Raw genomic sequence first — 17,528 nt, 5'->3', positions numbered from 1 at the left:
TTGTATCTCTAAATGGCAAGATAATAGGGCATTTACAACCGTAATATAACACTCCAATTGAAGGTGTTTGGAGCACTCTAGTAGTGTGTCTCCTTATGACTAGATAATAGTGCATTTACAACCCCAATAGAACACTCCAATTGAAGGTGTTTGGAGAACTCCAGTAGTGTCTCCAGATGGAAAGATATTAGGGCATTTACAACCCTAGAACAACACTCCAATTGAAGGTGTTTGGAGCACACTAGTAGTCTCCCTAGATGGAAAGATATTAGGGCATTAACAACCGTAATATAAAACTCCAATTCAAGGTGTTTGGAGCACTCTAGTAGTGTCACCTTATGACAAGATAATAGGGCATTTACAACCCCAATACAACACTACAATTGAGGGTGTTTGGAGCACTCCAGTAGTGTCTCCAGATGGAAAGATATTAGGGCATTTACAACCGTAGAACAACACTCCAATTGAAGGTGTTTGGAGCACTCTAGTAGTGTCGCAAAATGGCAAGATAATATGGCATTTAAAACCACAATACAACGCTCCAATTGAAGGTGATTGGACCAGTCTAGTTGCGTATCTAGATGGAAAGATAATAGCGCATTTGCAATTCTAATACAACACTTCAATTCAAGGTGTTTGAAGCACTCCAGTAGTGTCTCCTTATGACAAGATAATAAGGCATTTACAACCCTAATACAACACTTCAATTGAAAGTGTTTGCAGCACTCTAGCAGTGTCTCCATATAGCAAGATAATAGGGAATTTACATTCCTATTACAACACTCCAATTGAAGGTGTTTGGAGCACTCTACTAGTGTCTCCATATGACCAGATAATAACACAATTACACCATTAATAAAACACTCCAATTGAATGTATTTGGAGCTCTCTAGTAGTGCCTCCACATAACAAGTTAATAAGGCATTTACAACCCGAATACAACACTCCAATTGATGGTGTTTGAAGCACTCCAGTAGTGTCTCCAGAAGGCAAGATAATAAGGCATTCCATACACAAAAATGACACTCCAATTGAAGGTGTTTGGAGCACTGTAGTAGTGTCTCTCTATAGCAAGATAATAGGGCATTTACAACCCTAATAAAGCACTCCCATTGATGGAGTTTGTAGCACACTAGTAGTGACTCTATATAGCAAGATATTAGGACATTTACAACCCTGAAATAACACTCTAATTGCAGGAGTTTGAAGCACTCTAATTGTGCCTCGAGATAGCAAGATAATAAGGTATTTACAACCATAATACAACACTCCAATTGAAGTTGTTCAGAACACTCTAGTTATATCTCTAAATGGCAAGATAATAGGGCATTTACAACCGTAATATAACACTCCAATTGAAGGTGTTTGGAGCACTCTAGTAGTGTCTCCATATGGACAGATATTAGGGTATTTGCAACCCCAACACAACACTCCAATTGAAGGTGTTTGGAGCACTCAAGTAGTGTCTCCAGATGGAAAGATATTAGGGCATTTACAACCCTCGAACAATACTCCAATTGAAGGTGTTTGGAGTACTCTAGTAGTGTCTCCAGATGGAAAGATATTAGGGCATTTACAACCGTAATATAACACTCCAATTGAAGGTGTTTGGAGCACTCTAGTAGTGTCTCCTTCTAACAAGATAATAGTGCATTAACAACACCAATACAACACTCCAATTGAAGGTGTTTGGAGCACTCAAGTAGTGTCTCCAGATGTAAAGATATTAGGGCATTTACAACCTTAGAACAACAGTCCAATTGAAGGTGTAGCACTCAAGTAGTGTCTCCAGATGGAAAGATATTAGGCCATTTACAACCCTAGAACAACACTCTAATTGAAGGTGTTTGGAGCACTCTAGTAGTGTCTCCAGATGGAAAGATATTAGGGCATTTACAACCGTAATATAACACTCCAATTGAAGGTGTTTGAAGCACTGTAGTAGTGTCTCCAGACGGCAAGATAATAAGGCATTTCATACACAAAAATGGTAGTCTAATTGAAGGTGTTTGGAGCACTGTAGTAGTGTCTCTCTATTGCAAGATAATAAGACATTTACAACCCTAATAAAGCACTCCCATTGAAGGAGTTTGGAGCACACTAGTAGTGACTCTATATAGCAAGATATTAGGACATTTACAACCCTGAAACAACACTCTAATTGAAGGTGTTTGGAGTACTCTATTAGTGTCTCCTTATGACCAAATAATAAGACATTTACTTCCCTAAGGCAACACCCCAATTGATGGTGTTTGGAGCACTCTAGCAATATCTTCGCATAGCAAGATAATAAGGCATTTACAACCCTAATACAACACTCCAATTGAAGGTGTTTGAAGCACTATAGTCGTGTCTCCAGACGGCAAGATAATAAGGCATTTCATACACTAATACGACACACCAATTGAAGGTATTTGGAGCACTCTAGTAGTGACTCTCTATAGCAAGATATTAGGACATTTACAATCCTGAAACAACACTTCAATTGTAGGTGTCTCAAGCAGTCTAATTGTGTCTTGATATAGAAAAATAATATGGCATTTACAACCCTAATACAACACTTCAATTAAAGGCGTTTAGAGCACTATAGTTGTATGTCTAAATGGCAAGATAATAGGGTATTTACAACCGTAATACAACACTCCAATTGATGGTGTTTGGAGCACTCTATTAGTGTCTCCTTATGACCAGATAATAAGGCACTTACAACTCTAAGACAACACTCCAATTGAAGGTGTTTGGAGCACTCTAGCAGTGTCTCAACATAGCATGATAATAGGGCATTTACAACCCTAATACAACACTCCAATTGAATGTGTTTGAGACACTCTAGTAGTGTCTTCACACGGCAAGATAATAAGGCATTTCATACACTAATACGACACTTCAATTGAAGGTGTTTAGAGCACTCAAGTAGTGTCTCTTTATAGCAAGATAATAGGGCATTTACAACCCTTATAAAACACTCCAATTGAAGGTGTTTGGATCACACTAGTACTGACTCTATATAGCAAGATATTAGGACATTTACAACCCTAATAAAGTACTCCAATATCTTGCTATATAGCTATATAGCAAGATATTATGACATTTACAACCATGAAACAACACTCCAATTGAAGGTGTTTGAAGCACTGTAATTGTGTCTTGAAATAGCAAAATAATATGGCATTTACAACCCTAATACAACACTTCAATTGAAGGTGTTTAGAGCACTATAGTTGTATCCTAAATAGCGAGATCATATGACATTTACAACCCTAATACAACGCTCCAATTGATGGTGTTCAAAGCACTCTTGTAGTGTCTATTGCAAGATAGGGCATTTAAAACCCTAATAAAACACTCCAATTTAAGGTGGTTGGAGCACTCTTGGAGTGACTCTATATAGCAAGATATTAGGGCATTTACAACCCTAAAACAACACTCCAGTTGAAGTGTTTAGAGCACTCTAGTAGTGACTCTATATTGCAAGATAATAATAGGGCATTTGCAACCCTAATACTATTATTGAAGGTGTTTGGAGCACTCTAGTAGTGTCTCCAGATGGCAAGATAATATAGCATTTACAACTCTAATACAACACTCCAATTGAATGTGTTTGGAGCACTCTATTAGTGTCTCTCTAGAAGGCAAGATAATAGGGCAGTCACAACCCCAATACAACACTCCAATTGAAGGTGTTTGGAGCACTCCAATTAATGGCAACATAATAGGGCATTTTCAACCTTAATGCAACACTCCAATTAATGATTTTTGGAGTACTCTAGTTGTGTCTCTAGATGGCATGATAATATGGAATTTACAACCCCAATTAAAGGTGTTTCGAGTACTCTAGTTGTGTCACTAATTGGCAAGATAATAGGACATTTGCAACCCTAAAACAACACTCCAAAGGTGTTTGGAGCACTCTAGTAGTGGTTTTTTATACCAAGATAATAGGGCATTTACAACCCTAATACAATACTCCAATTGAAGGTATTTGGAGCACTCTAGTAGTGTCTCTAGATGGCAAGATAATAGGGCATTTAGAACACTAATAGAACACTCCAATTGAAGGTGTTTGGAGCACTCTAGTTGTATCTCTAATTGACAAGATAGCATTTACAACCCTAATACAACACTCCAATTGATGGTGTTTGAAGCAATCTAAGAGTGACTCTATATGGTAAAATCATAGGGCATTTACAATCCTAATACAACACTCAAATTAAATGCCCTATGATAGTGATACAACTCCCCATGAAACTCTTTCTAAAAATCGGATGGAGTTTCTAGAACACTGCAAATGTGCAATGCGTAATATAAACATATGGTATCACTATCATGTCAGTATCCAACACCAATATTGATAATTATGTCTCAATGAAAATAAATAATCATATTATTTTGCGTCCATGCTATTTTTATTGAAGGTTAATTAAGCATGAATCCTATCCGTCTATAATATCTTGGTCAAAAGGAGGAAAATATACTTGTATGATTTCAGAAGCGGACCCATGATTTTCGTCAGGGGAGCAAAAAAATATCTAGAGGGGGGCAAAATTAATATTACCAATTATAATTTAAGAAATTTATTTTGATTTTAACACTAAATTTAACCCAAATTACAAATCAAACATCCAGAGGGGGACAAAAAAATTTCCAAAGAGGGGCAAAATCGATCGTTCCAAAATTTAATTAACCTTATATTATACAAGATATAGTCTCAGATCTATCCAGCGATCGAGTGGTCCGGAAATTATGATAGCACAATGATTTTGGGTGACCATTACATTAAGAAAAAATAGCTAGCTTGGGGTTAATATAACCAAAAGTGTAGTCCAGACAGGCACCTTGAGCATATAATAAACAAATTAAACATTATTGGTACCATCTCCATGTGCTTTTGCATTTATACATTGTTACTCAATAGTCAAAACTCAACTTTTAGGATTTCGGACCCCTACCATTTATGATTTTTCTCTTTTCATTTTTTGAGAAAATACCATATTTGTAAATTATCATAGACTCTCGTTTATCGTACGGTGTGTAGTTGCTATGGGCAGAAAGAAGATGAACATTAAGTAATGTTGCTATGGACAACATGTCATTGATTGATGGAAATAACAACACAGATTTATATCCTGTTTTGTTCATGATTACTTTTGTTTTTTGTTTTTCTTTCGGCCTGCTTGTTTTATTCTACTTGCATAAGTGAGCCGGATTTGATGTTATAGATATACTAACAGTACTAGTATACAGTAGTTGTTATAAACTTATAATTGAATAAGAACAATTGTAGGCTTGTTGTTAGCCACAGCCTACATGTATATCTACTTGGTTTATATAAGAATATCGTGTATAGATAGAATAATCAATGAATGCGCATAATAATTTTATAAGAGAAAAATATTTGACTAAAAGTTGAAGGTGAAGCATCCAACTATTAAGTATTTATAAAGGATTTTCATTTAGACTTTGAACATGCAACCCTCACTTGAAGAGTATTTCATTTGTCACTAAATCAAACGTTGATTCTTAATTTCAAGAGGATAATATATGCTTAGCTGTTAGTTTGGTATAACAAATTAAAGAAGGAACAACTATATAGCTCAACACCCGATTTTTTTTATTTATATCCAAAAAATAAATAAAATTTCAAAAAATAACCAATTCGGTTCTTTATTTCCAAAACTACCCAAACCGAAAAAAAATTTCGGAATCAACCTCTAAAATCGAGAAAAAAATTTCTGGAAACTCCATTCTAAAACCGGAAAAAAAAATTCCGGTCCCAAATTCGAAAATTTTTTTTCCGGACTAAGCTCCCAAAACCGAAAAAAAAAATTCCAGAGTCGGAATTAGCCTACAAAAGCCCCACTCGGAGTCTTCTTCTTCCCCACCTGGCTCCCCACCCCCTCATCCCTTCTCTTAAGGTATTTTTTTAATTTAAATTTATATTTATAATATATTTAATTATTTAATTTTAAATGGTTTAGAATAATGTCCAAATAATTTAGAATTTCAGAAAATTATGTAGAATAATTTAGAAAATATCAAAATGGTGTAGAATAATTTAGAAAATACCACAATGGTCTAGAATAATTTAGAAAATACCAAAATGGTCTAGAATTATCTAGAAAATACCAAAATGTTCTAGAATAATTTAGAAAATACCAAAATATTCTAGAATAATTTAGAAAATACCAAAATGGTCTAGAATAATTTAGAAAATACCAAAATGATCTAGAATAATTTAGAAAATACCAAAATGGTCTAGAATAATTTAGAAAATACCAAAATGGTCTAGAATAATTCAGAAAATACCAAAATGGTCTAGAATAATTTAGAAAATATCTAAAATGGTCTAGAATAATTTAGAAATCAATTTAGAAAATTGTTCCATTAATTTAGAAAATTGTAAAATGATTTAGAATTTTTTTAGGAACCTCTTTTCTTTTCGGGTCCCTTTTAGAGCTCTGACTGTCTGATCGATTGGCTCTTCGATTCAGGTTTTTTTATTTTAATTTATAATATAATTAATTAGTTCATTTTAAATGGTTTAGAATATTGTCTTATTAATTTAGAAATTCAAAATTGTCTATAATAATTTAGAACATACCAAAATGGTTTAGAAAATTGCCCTATTAATTTAGAAAATACCAAAATGATCTAGAATAATTTAGAAAATACCAAAATGGTATAGAATAATTTAGAAAATACCAAAATGATCTAGAATAATTTAGAAAACATCAAAATGGTTTAGAATAGTTTAGAAAATAACAAAATGATTTAGAATATTGTTGGAATTTTTTAGGATGGCAGACGAAACACTTAAGTATACATTTAGTCGCTTGTTGTGAATAACTCACGGCAATCATAGAGTATCTGAGGTGTCTAAGGAGGTAAGCATTTACTTATTTCATTTTTCAACTCAGTAAGTAATCAAATTATATTGCAATCGATTTTTTTTCGTACTTTAGAGTCAAGATATTTTGACCGTGAGACACTATTGACACAAATGCAATTATAACGAGAAGTACGCACCATTTTTAATTCGAATAGGCTTATATCAGATCACGACATTGCCTGATATCACCCTCGATGCGGCCCTCATTCATGGACTCGTCGAGCGGTGGCGTCCGGAGATGCACACCTTTCATCTTCCCTTCGGAGGGATGACAGGTATTAACTAATTCAAATTATTTTTTTTAATTTCTTACTGACAAGTCAAATAAATTACAGTTACACTTGAGGATGTGAGTTGCTTGTGGGGTTTGCCTATTTCGGGGGATCCGGTAACGGGAATTACAGACTCGGCGAGTATCCAAGGCCGACTGTATGATTTGCTAGGCGTAAAAGATCATGAAATCAAGGGTTTAATGAAAAAGAAGGGAAATGATGCCAATGAGATAACGTCAGATATGTACGTGGCAAAAAAAGCGCTCCGTGAGCGCTTCAAAACATTTTCCGAAGATGCGACCGACCAACAATTGAAGTGGTTAGTATTTTTTCTGTTTAAAACCCTCTTCGTATTTTATATTTTCAATAATGTACTCACATTCTAATATTGGCAATTAGGTATGTCCGTAGATTTATCCTTGACATGTTAAGGAATACCATGTTTGCCGACAGTAGCAGGGAACGGGATACCGCTGTGGTATCTCAGCATGGTGGATAATTTGAACGAGCCGAAGAATTACAATTGGGGCGGAGCTGTTCTGGCATATTTATACCGAAATCTATGCCTCGTATCCAATCCTAGCTGCCACTCTATGCATGGTCCCACCATGCTTCTGCAACACTGGTCGTGGACCCGATTTCAAGTTCACCGGCCGTTACCAGGATCTAAACCGTCATAGGGCGCAAAAACAGAAGATACATTTTGGATTGGTCTGGCAATTTAAAAAATAACAACATATAAGTAATTAAAAATTGTCCGGACCTCTGAAAATTATTCTACATCATTTTATAATTTTTTAAATTATTCTATACCATTTTGGATATTCTTAAATTATTCTACACTATTTTGGAATTTTATAAATTAATAGGGCAACATTCTAAATTATTTTGGAATTTTATAAATTATTCTAAGGGAATGTTCTAAAAAATTCTAAATTATTTGGACAATATTATATAAAAAAAAAATTTGGAATGAACTAATTAATTATAATTAAAATTAAAAAAATAAAATAACCTGAATCGAAGAGCCGATCGATCAGACAGTTAGAGCTCCGTAAGGGATCCGAAAAGAAAAGAGGTTCCTAAAACAATTCTAAATTATTTAAGTATTTTTTAAATTATTCTAGACCATTTTTAAATAATTTAAATTATTCTATAACATTTTAGAATTTTTTTAATTAATAGGACAATATTCTAAGCTATTTTCCAATTTTCTAAATTAATAAGACAATATCTAAATTCCTAAATTATTCTAAACTATTTTTGAATTTTCTAAATTAATAAGGCAATATTCTAAACTATTTTGAAAATTTATAAATCATTCTAGATTTATAAACTATTTCAGTCCAAACAATATATATATTAACAAATAACAACTTATAAATAATTATAAATTTAAATAATTTAAAATTAATAACTTACTGTAAGAGAGGAGTGAAAGCGTTACACTCCGCGGTTTTTATAAACGAATTCAGTGCGAGTCCGGAAAAAAAAAATTTCCGGAAATAGAATCCGGAATTTTTTTTTCCGGTTTTAGTGGTTGATTCCGGAATTTTTTTTCCTTGTTTGAGTAGTTTTGGAAAAACAGAACCGAATTGGTTATTTTTTGAAATTTTATTTATTTTTTGGATATAAATAAAAAAAATCGGGATCAACACAGTGAAGGCACACGAGATCCCGTCCCAGGTCCTTTTCATTTGATAGATGCCTAAGTTCGTTTGGTAGTAGTCAAAGTGTCAAACTCATGGTTCCGAAACGACAGTGATTGTTGATTGGCCATTCAATTCAATGTCACATTTATTACCTCTATTTCCCTCCTCCTCCGTAGCATTAAATTAAAACTTAGGAGAGATCGATTAATTATTTGCAGAACCACAGGCAGAGATAGCAGTAGCGCTCAGTGATGCCCTGCCACGTATAAATAAAGGCACTGGTACTATGTACACACCTTGCCATATATGCCAACAACTGATATGTGCCATGCCTTTGTTTCTTTCCTCCTTCTCTTTGTTTGATCCTTTTAAATCATACATACAGATGTGCCCCCACTGTACCTCACTGCTTCACTACCACAGTACCACCTCCTCTCTTTAAACCTAATCTTTCTTTCTTTCTTTTTTTTTTTTTTTTGGGTAGTCACAAACCAGCAGGTGATACCTTACCTCTGAGTTCTGATTCTTGTCTTTAAAATTTCATATCTGTCTGATCCCCCACACCTCCTACCATACATCATATATATATATCACCATTTGAAAACAATATCAATATCACAATCCCTTTGCACTAAAGAAATTTCCCTACAAACCAACATATGGTCCATTTTGTTTGTTCCCCTGTTGGATCAAAATAAAAACCATACCATCCCTCTTTGATTGATGACCAAATCATCTGATCTGGTGAGGATGATACAATGACCATGGCAGCGAGTGTTAGCAGTGCGACACTTCTGACGACGACTCTTCTCGTTTTATTGTTGCTCATCTTTTCTGTTGAAGGTGTCAGTTGCATTAGTAGGTTCTTGCTCTCCTCTCATAAGGTACTCATTTTTCTCTATTTTTTTTTTTTTTTTTTGAAAGCTTGGTAGCAAATACCCGTTTTTCTCATTTTAATTACACATCTATTAGCCAAAGGCATATATATTTTATATCAATCTGTTGTCCCTCTTAGAATTATTTCCATTTTTTTGTTTATATATAAACCATCTAATCAAGAAGATTTACCATTAAGCTTCAATCAAATTAAAATTATTTTTGATTTCTTGATATATATAGGAAATGGAAATTCTATTGGAGGATAAGGCAAGGTTGGGTTCGACACCGCCAAGCTGTCACAACAAGTGCAACCAGTGCAATCCATGCTTTTCGGTTCAGGTACCAGCGTACTTGGCTCAAAACAACCCGATGCGTAGAGGGAAGATAACACAATCGACAGAGATTGATATGAAAATTTTCAGAGAGTTCTCTAATTACAAGCCTTTGGGTTGGAAATGCCAGTGTCATCAGAATCTCTATAACCCTTAAGCAATTACCAGTTTAAAAAATTCGTTTCCATTTGTTTCGTTTTGTGGTACCTCATTATTGTAATATTAATGTGCATTTTGCAAGTTTTGTCTAAAGCTTGATTCAAGAGATAATTTGTTTTGCATTTATTGTTGATTTGATCAGTTAGTGAATATAATTAGGATTATGGATGTGACAATACGACGATACATAGATGGTATGAGTAGTTTCAGGCTAACTAGTAACTAACTGGGAAACTATGTACCAAACAACTGTCATTTCTTGCAAGATTAGATTGCGTATAGATATCTTTCTCAGCGCTGAAAGGGATAAAACATGGTTGCATTTACTGTGGTCCCCCCTGCTATCTCCCAATCTCTTACTAGTGCGTATCCTCTGAGATATCTCATATTTTGCGTGACCGACAGTCCGGTGCCTATTCGGGGATAGCGCAGGAAGCCAATATTATTTGAGCTTTGAGATTCGTGCAGAACGTATTTGAACGGTTCAGATATATTATTCAAAAAGTCGCACAAAATACTTAGATATCTCTAGCTTTCTTTTTGTTTTGAAGGTCATGAATGAGGCAACCTCACGAACATTTGTGTTAGTAAGAAAAATATACTCTCTAGCTTTTTTATTTTAAGAAATCCAAATACTTTTTAAAAAATCAGAAAAATGACAAAAATGTTCGATGATATATATATGAGAGCGTAACTCATCAAGAATCGGTTGTTTCCAGAATTCACTAATTAACCCCACCAAATATTTGTATTGTTAGATCTTAAAGATTTTAATCAAGCAATGTTAGCCAAATGGATTTGGCAATGGGTTAAAAAGGAAGATAAGCTCTGGAAATCCATGATCAAAGTGCTTTATATGCCACAAAATAATGGGTTGTGTGAGTCATATTTTTTCAAAAACCATTTGAAGAGTGTACTACAATTTTGTCAATGTTTTATGATCCGAAAAATGGGAGATGGCAGCACAATCAGTTTATGGGATGAAGATTGGGGAGAAGGGATCCTTAAATTGCGGTTCAAAGCTTTATATACATTTTCATGGAGCAAGGAAGTGTCTCTCAATAAGGTGCTCCAGACTGCAAACACAAGCAACCTGTTCAGACCGATCACCACTCAAAGGGCTCATTTTGAGTTTGAAGCATTTCATCAGATAATAGACCAAACAAGGTTAATGATGTCACAAGAAAATATAGACGATGCAATGTGGAAGGGTCACTCAACCGGTTTGTTCACTGTCAAATCTGCTTATTATGTGCTAAAGAATGGACCAAGAATCAAAAGCAAATTGCACCGCCTTTGGAAGTTACCAGCACCACCACGGTTCAGAATTTTTGGATGGTTATTATTGTTGAATAGAATCTTGACTACAGAAAATTTAAATAAAAGGGGATTCAATATGGTCAGCATTTGCTACCTGTGTCGAGAGTCACAAGAAACTTCTATGCATCTATTTAGAGAATGTGTGTTCTCGAAGCTACTATACACTCGGATTTTCAACCTACTGTTTCCTCAACATAGTGCACAATTCACTGGAGATATAGACTACGAAGTAACGTTGCTTGATAACAAGAAGCCTAAGGAATTCAGGGGATTATTACTAATTGCAATATTTATAATATGGCGAGAGCGCTGTGCAAGACTGTTCCAAGAACAGTTTCAAACGATTGAAGATCTAGCAGAAGAAGTGATAATTCAGTGGAAATTCTCAAATCCAGAAGTTACGTGAAGCTTGTTTTGATTCTGATTTTGATTTTTTTTTACAGAAAATTAATCTTTTTTTTTTCTTTTCTTTTTTCATTTCCTTAACCATTTGTAAATCCATCAAAGGGCTATTTCTCAAAGCCCTTGAAACCATGTAACCAATTGCGGTTAATAAAATAGGAGCATGACTCCTATTCTTACTCAAAAAAAAAAAATATATTTGTATTGTACCATTCAGTGGCGCATCTTTGGTGTAATTTTTGTGGGTTGTCTAATTAGCAAATTCCAAATGAACCGCCCTTTTTTAAAAATAGAAAATCTGCTCGCTCTCACCGACTTCTTCTTTTCTCATCAAAGGTCATCAATAATAACTATATTGAAAATTAAACAAGGACTTCGAAGTTACAACAACAAACAAAAAGAACAACATACATGCATGATACAACATTAGGGTCAATATAAGGATGGTTTATTTTCTGCGGAATTTGTGAGAATTTTGGTGGTATTCAATTTACTTTCCGAAACGTGTTCGGTGATCTTTTAATAATGAAAGAATTGATCTCGGGGAAATATCTGAATATCAAATTTGTATACAAATGCATGGGAAAAAAAAAAAGTACGAGGTTGAACTTAATTTTTTTTTCTCACATGTTATTTCTTGCTCATTTCCAATTCACATCTTGTCAATTTTGTTTTTTATTTTCATGATAAAAAAATAAGGCTATGTATATGTGAAAGGTCGTATGTTTGAAATCTGAATAAGGATCTTTTATGAATGTTTAAAAAGAGGAGGGTTCCAATACCTCATGGTTTTTTTATACCCCATCATGTCTCATACTGTATATTTTTTATTTTTGAAGTCCAAACTGTCGATCTGAACTGGTCAACATGATATTCATAATAAAAATATGTTTGGAAATCAAATTTTATAATTTTTGAAATTTGCTATTTTTTAAGATAGGATTCAAAAACAGTGATTTTGAACATCTCTTTAAAAATAGTAAAAATAAGTAAAAAAATTATAAAATTTATAAAATTTGGTTTCCAAATATATTTTATTATGAATATCATGTTAAGCGGTTCAAATCAACAATTTGGACTTCAGAAATAAAGATATACAATATGAGACATAATGAGGTATAAAAAAACCATGATGTATTGAAACCTTCCTCATCTCATTATTACTTTAAAAATAGTTTGATGACAATGCACAAATTTCTATCTCACGTATGAAAGTTTGAACTAAACTTTCGTTCAAATAAGCAGCCAATAAAGACTTTCGTTCAAATAAAAATTATTCTCAATTTTTCTCAAAATGAAAAAAAAATATATATATATTACAATTTAAAAAGACCTCCAAAAGCATCTCCAGCAATATACTGAACGGTCTTTGAGCTGTTTATGTGGAAGCTTGGAAAGTCAAGTTTGGACACCCACTATTGATTGGGATGAATGAAACTAAACAAGAAAAAGGAAACTGCACTCCAACTATGAAAAGGAAATAAAGCTGCACAGCGCAGCAATGTGTTAAAAGAAATGTACACATATGACATAGTTTGGGCTGGCGACAAGATTAGATGCACAAAATAATACTGTCTAGAATTTATAATCAGATAGAAAATAAATTTCAGGGTTTTCTTTCTTTTTTTGAAAACCGTGCGAGTGAAATTTTCAAGGTTTTTACAGAGAGATAATTCAGTGTCGAAGTGTAGTTATTATAAGGAAAATGGTAAAACAGAATTTTAATGTCGGAAAAAAAAAATTAACCAATTGAAATTATTTTTATAGAATGCCTTTCTCACACGTGACAGCCTCCGCATTTGACATTATTTATTTAGTTGCTATAACACCCGCTATATGTTATATATTATCTTTTTTTTTCTTGAAATTATTTGGACTTCAATGTGAAATAAGGAAACTTAAAGGTTTAAAATGAAAAAAGGTAAACTTTAATAAAAAAAATAAAAATAAAAAAAAGAGGATGTGGCATTCCATGCCACGAGGCTCCTGGCTTAAATCCCACCTATTGATCCCTATTTGCGTGGCAGCCATTCAATATCCCATGAATTCTTTTAATTATCTCCTAACCGACTTTCTAAACTATAAATGGATGAATCTTTGATTATGCCAAGGAAAAGAAAAAGAAATGTAGAATCCAAATAACTAAATCGAGTGAAATTTAACAAAATAGAAGAAATAGTTGGATGAAAGATTTTGGCATTAATTAATATTCAATTGGAATTCTGACTACGTCGCGTTGATTCTGAATAGTTATTTCAATTCGAATTGGCTTTCTGTACTGATCGCTATAAGGTAATCGAATTTCTCTATAATCTATGTTTTCGAGTTGTGTGGTCAAATTGGATGTTTAAATTGAGTATTGGATTGTGAGGGCATATTTAACGGGATAGTGAGGCTTATGTTCGAATTTCATGTCTGGTTATCTCCTACTCGATTTAGTGTTTTTGGGAATTGATTTAAATGGATTTTAGTGTATAAGCTAAGCTTGAGATGATTTAACTAAAAATTAGTATGATTGCATACGCTAATTAATTGATTTGCTTGAGGCCTCTCTTTTACCCTTGTGTTTTCTTTAATTGGATTTGAACTTGAAATATTGTGATGGTGCTTACCTGTGTGACAAGGTTACCTGACTGATTTAATTTTCAGATTTTTGGTTTAGAGTTCCAACCTAAATCGTACATGTCGATATCAAGCTCAAACCAGCTTGTACCTGTGCATTGTTACCATTTTCCTTATGGTTTGACATATCTTGTTATTTGCTAAGATTAACTGATGAACATTGAGGGTTTAGAGTGCTGGTACCCGTCAGTACCGGTCTCACTGTATTATGTTACCATGGGCTTAATTGTAAACAAAATAGGATAAAGAAGGCATAATTTGTAAAATACCTACGAATTGATAAAACCAAATATGTCAGAGGGGCCTTAATGCAAAATTACATGAATACTATAGAAACCAGTTGAAAATTAAAGAATGAAATTGAATTGGATGTAGGGCTTTGGCTTGATTAAGAAAATTAAAGAAAAACATGGGCTTTGGGTCTTTTTATTTGAAATAGATAAACTAGAAAAAAATAATCTAGATTAGAGTTGTCTGTACTCTGTCCGAATATAAAAGAAACATGAAATTAGACTATGTTTATTGGATTATTAAACTATTTGACATTTACATATTGGACTTAACCGAAATGGAAAATATTAAGGAAGTGATTAAATAATAAACCTAAAAATGTCATAATTAAATTGATTATCTCTATTACTTAACACTGATTGGAGATGTGATTATAAAGGTATATAATACTTGGAGGATTTAAAAGATAGCATCAAACAAGGCATAATAAAGATAGAGATGGATCAGACAAAGTGTTCAGGAAGAACATACTGATAGTGACCTCTCATGTTGCCCTACGATATCAGGTGCGAGGTTATTGGATTAGTCTGAGATTCATTACTAGGAATTAAATCGTAACTCGCTGTGCATTTTGAATATTTGATTGACTGCATTGATTGAACTGTTGCATCATATGCATAGCCCAATACAACTGAAACTGAATTACAGGTAAATCTGTTGACTATCATGTTGATATTGTTTATCGATTGGTTGATTCTTATTGTAAATGATTGATTGAGACCACAGTGATTGAATTAATTGAATATGAAATTCTGTAATCCTTGAACCTCCATATAGTGGAGAAAAAGGATTAATATATCGTAAAGTCTACCTAGCTACTATATTTTACTCCAGGACCCTTATGCGCATATGGTGAATGGCCCCAACTGAATCCAGTACCGGTTGGATAGGGGATATTGAATAAATGTGAATTGTGATTGTGAAACTAATGAACTGTGGTAACTGTCTTATCATGATTTTCTTTCCGATAATGACAGTATTGAAATATTGTTTCCGTATTGGTTCTGTTAACAATATGTCAGAATAGTTAGAATGGTATAAGCTCTGACACGACAGATACATGTTATAGTATCTTTCAGTATTACCAAACTAGAAATTGTAAAATTAAGAAACCAAACATTACCAAACTTAGTGGTTGTAAAGATTAGGTTCCAAATATTACCAGACTTTATGGATTAAAAGACTTTGACCCAAACCATCTATTATGATAAGATTCTTAGAGTTCTTCTTATTTATTTATCTAATTTTTGTTGTTCAATTGAAATACTGTTATTGAGCATTTGCATTCGTCATTATATAATGAAATGTTTGTTTCTCGTGCGGTGATTTCATTCTGAATATGGATTTCCTTCGAATCCAATAATCTAAGTGGCAATCAGCACTGAGAAATAATTTATTATTTCTCACTCGTTTCGTCTTGTGGGTTACAGGTTTATTATACGAAGATAAAGAGCGCTTCCGGGTTATATTTGACAGCAGGGGTCACCTAGTGATATGTGATTTGGGTTATTTTATCTGACATGGTGCATAGAGTATTTATCTAGCATCATCCACTATAAAATCTCAGGTAATTTTTGTTAAATAAATTGGGATGTGACTAAATATAATGGATGCTATTGGCAATGCATAAAAAGATTCATGCCTTGTGTTACGTATATTGAATGGTAAATAGACGCGGTAGGTTCGTCGCACCTCCGGATCGGGGGTGTGACAGTTGCAGATACTAAGTTTATCTTAACTCAAATAAATTTCTAAATAACTATTAATCACTTAAGAAAGAATTTACTTGTATTCTTTTTTGGTGACACCAGATTATACCTTACATTTTCTAAGTCCAAACTGTCGATCCAAACCGTTTAACATGATGGATATATTAAAATGTGCTTGTAGATCAAATTTTACATTCATTTTTTAATTTTTTTTACTATTTATTAAGATAGGTACAAAAATTCAATGCTCTGAAAATAATGATTTTGTAAAATACTTAATAAATAGTAAAAAAAATTCAAGAAAAATGTAAAATTTGATCTGCAGCACATTTTAATATATCCATCATGTTGAACGGTTTGAATCAGCTGTTTGGACTTTGAAAACTTTGAAAATATAGGGTGTAATTCGGTGTCTCCTCTAACCACTTATATTATACCAATATATATATATAGAGTGGCTAATATGCATTCGGTTGCATATGGACCGAAGTGCTTACGGTCCAAATTTGATTTTTCAAAATCCAAACGGTTGATCTGAACCGTTCATCTTGTTCTCCATATTAATATGTCCTTGGAGACCAAATTTTATATTTTTCTGAAATTTTTTACTATTTATTAAGTATTTTACAAAATTGTTGATCCAACGGTAGCTTAACAAAACAATAAAATCAGCAGCTACCGTTGGATCAACAATTTGGTAAAATACTTAATAAATAGTAAAAAAATTCGGAAAAATATAAAATTTGGTCTCCAAGCACATATTAATATGGAGAACAAGATGAATGGTTCAGATCGACCGTTTGGATTTTGAAAAATCAAATTTGGACCGTAAGCACTTCGGTCCATATGCAACCGAATGCATATTAGCCACACTCTCTCTCTCTCTATATATATATATTAACACAAGGATAGCTAGTGTAATGGTAGTAGTAGTGGGTAAAGTTGAGAATCATATATATCCTGGGTTTGAGTTCCGCTTTTAGCAATAATTATTTTTGGAC

The 17,528-nt window shown here is 33.3% G+C and overlaps 1 protein-coding gene across 1 annotated transcript; it reads left to right on the top strand.

Annotated features, from left to right (window-relative positions):
* Positions 1 to 9,571: 9,571 nt before the first annotated feature.
* On the top strand, positions 9,572 to 10,181 carry LOC144566596 (EPIDERMAL PATTERNING FACTOR-like protein). The gene is made up of 2 exons (XM_078316645.1): positions 9,572 to 9,697; positions 9,933 to 10,181. Exons 1-2 carry the CDS (start codon positions 9,572 to 9,574, stop codon positions 10,179 to 10,181), a joined length of 375 nt encoding a protein of 124 aa, XP_078172771.1.
* The last annotated feature ends 7,347 nt before the right edge of the window (positions 10,182 to 17,528 follow it).

The sequence above is a fragment of the Carex rostrata genome, chromosome 15 (genome assembly GCF_964058835.1).
Source record: "Carex rostrata chromosome 15, lpCarRost1.2, whole genome shotgun sequence".
NCBI classification, from domain to species: domain Eukaryota; kingdom Viridiplantae; phylum Streptophyta; class Magnoliopsida; order Poales; family Cyperaceae; genus Carex; species Carex rostrata.
Note: the sequence above shows the minus strand (reverse complement) of the source record. Positions and strands in the feature narration are given on the sequence as shown.

Excerpts from the sequence above, each read along its gene's own strand:
- LOC144566596 (XM_078316645.1), top strand. The coding sequence starts at position 9,572 with ATGACCATGGCAGCGAGTGTTAGCAGTGCGACACTTCTGACGACGACT. Across the intron at positions 9,698-9,932 it reads TCTTGCTCTCCTCTCATAAG|GAAATGGAAATTCTATTGGA; the intron begins GTACTCATTTTT and ends TGATATATATAG.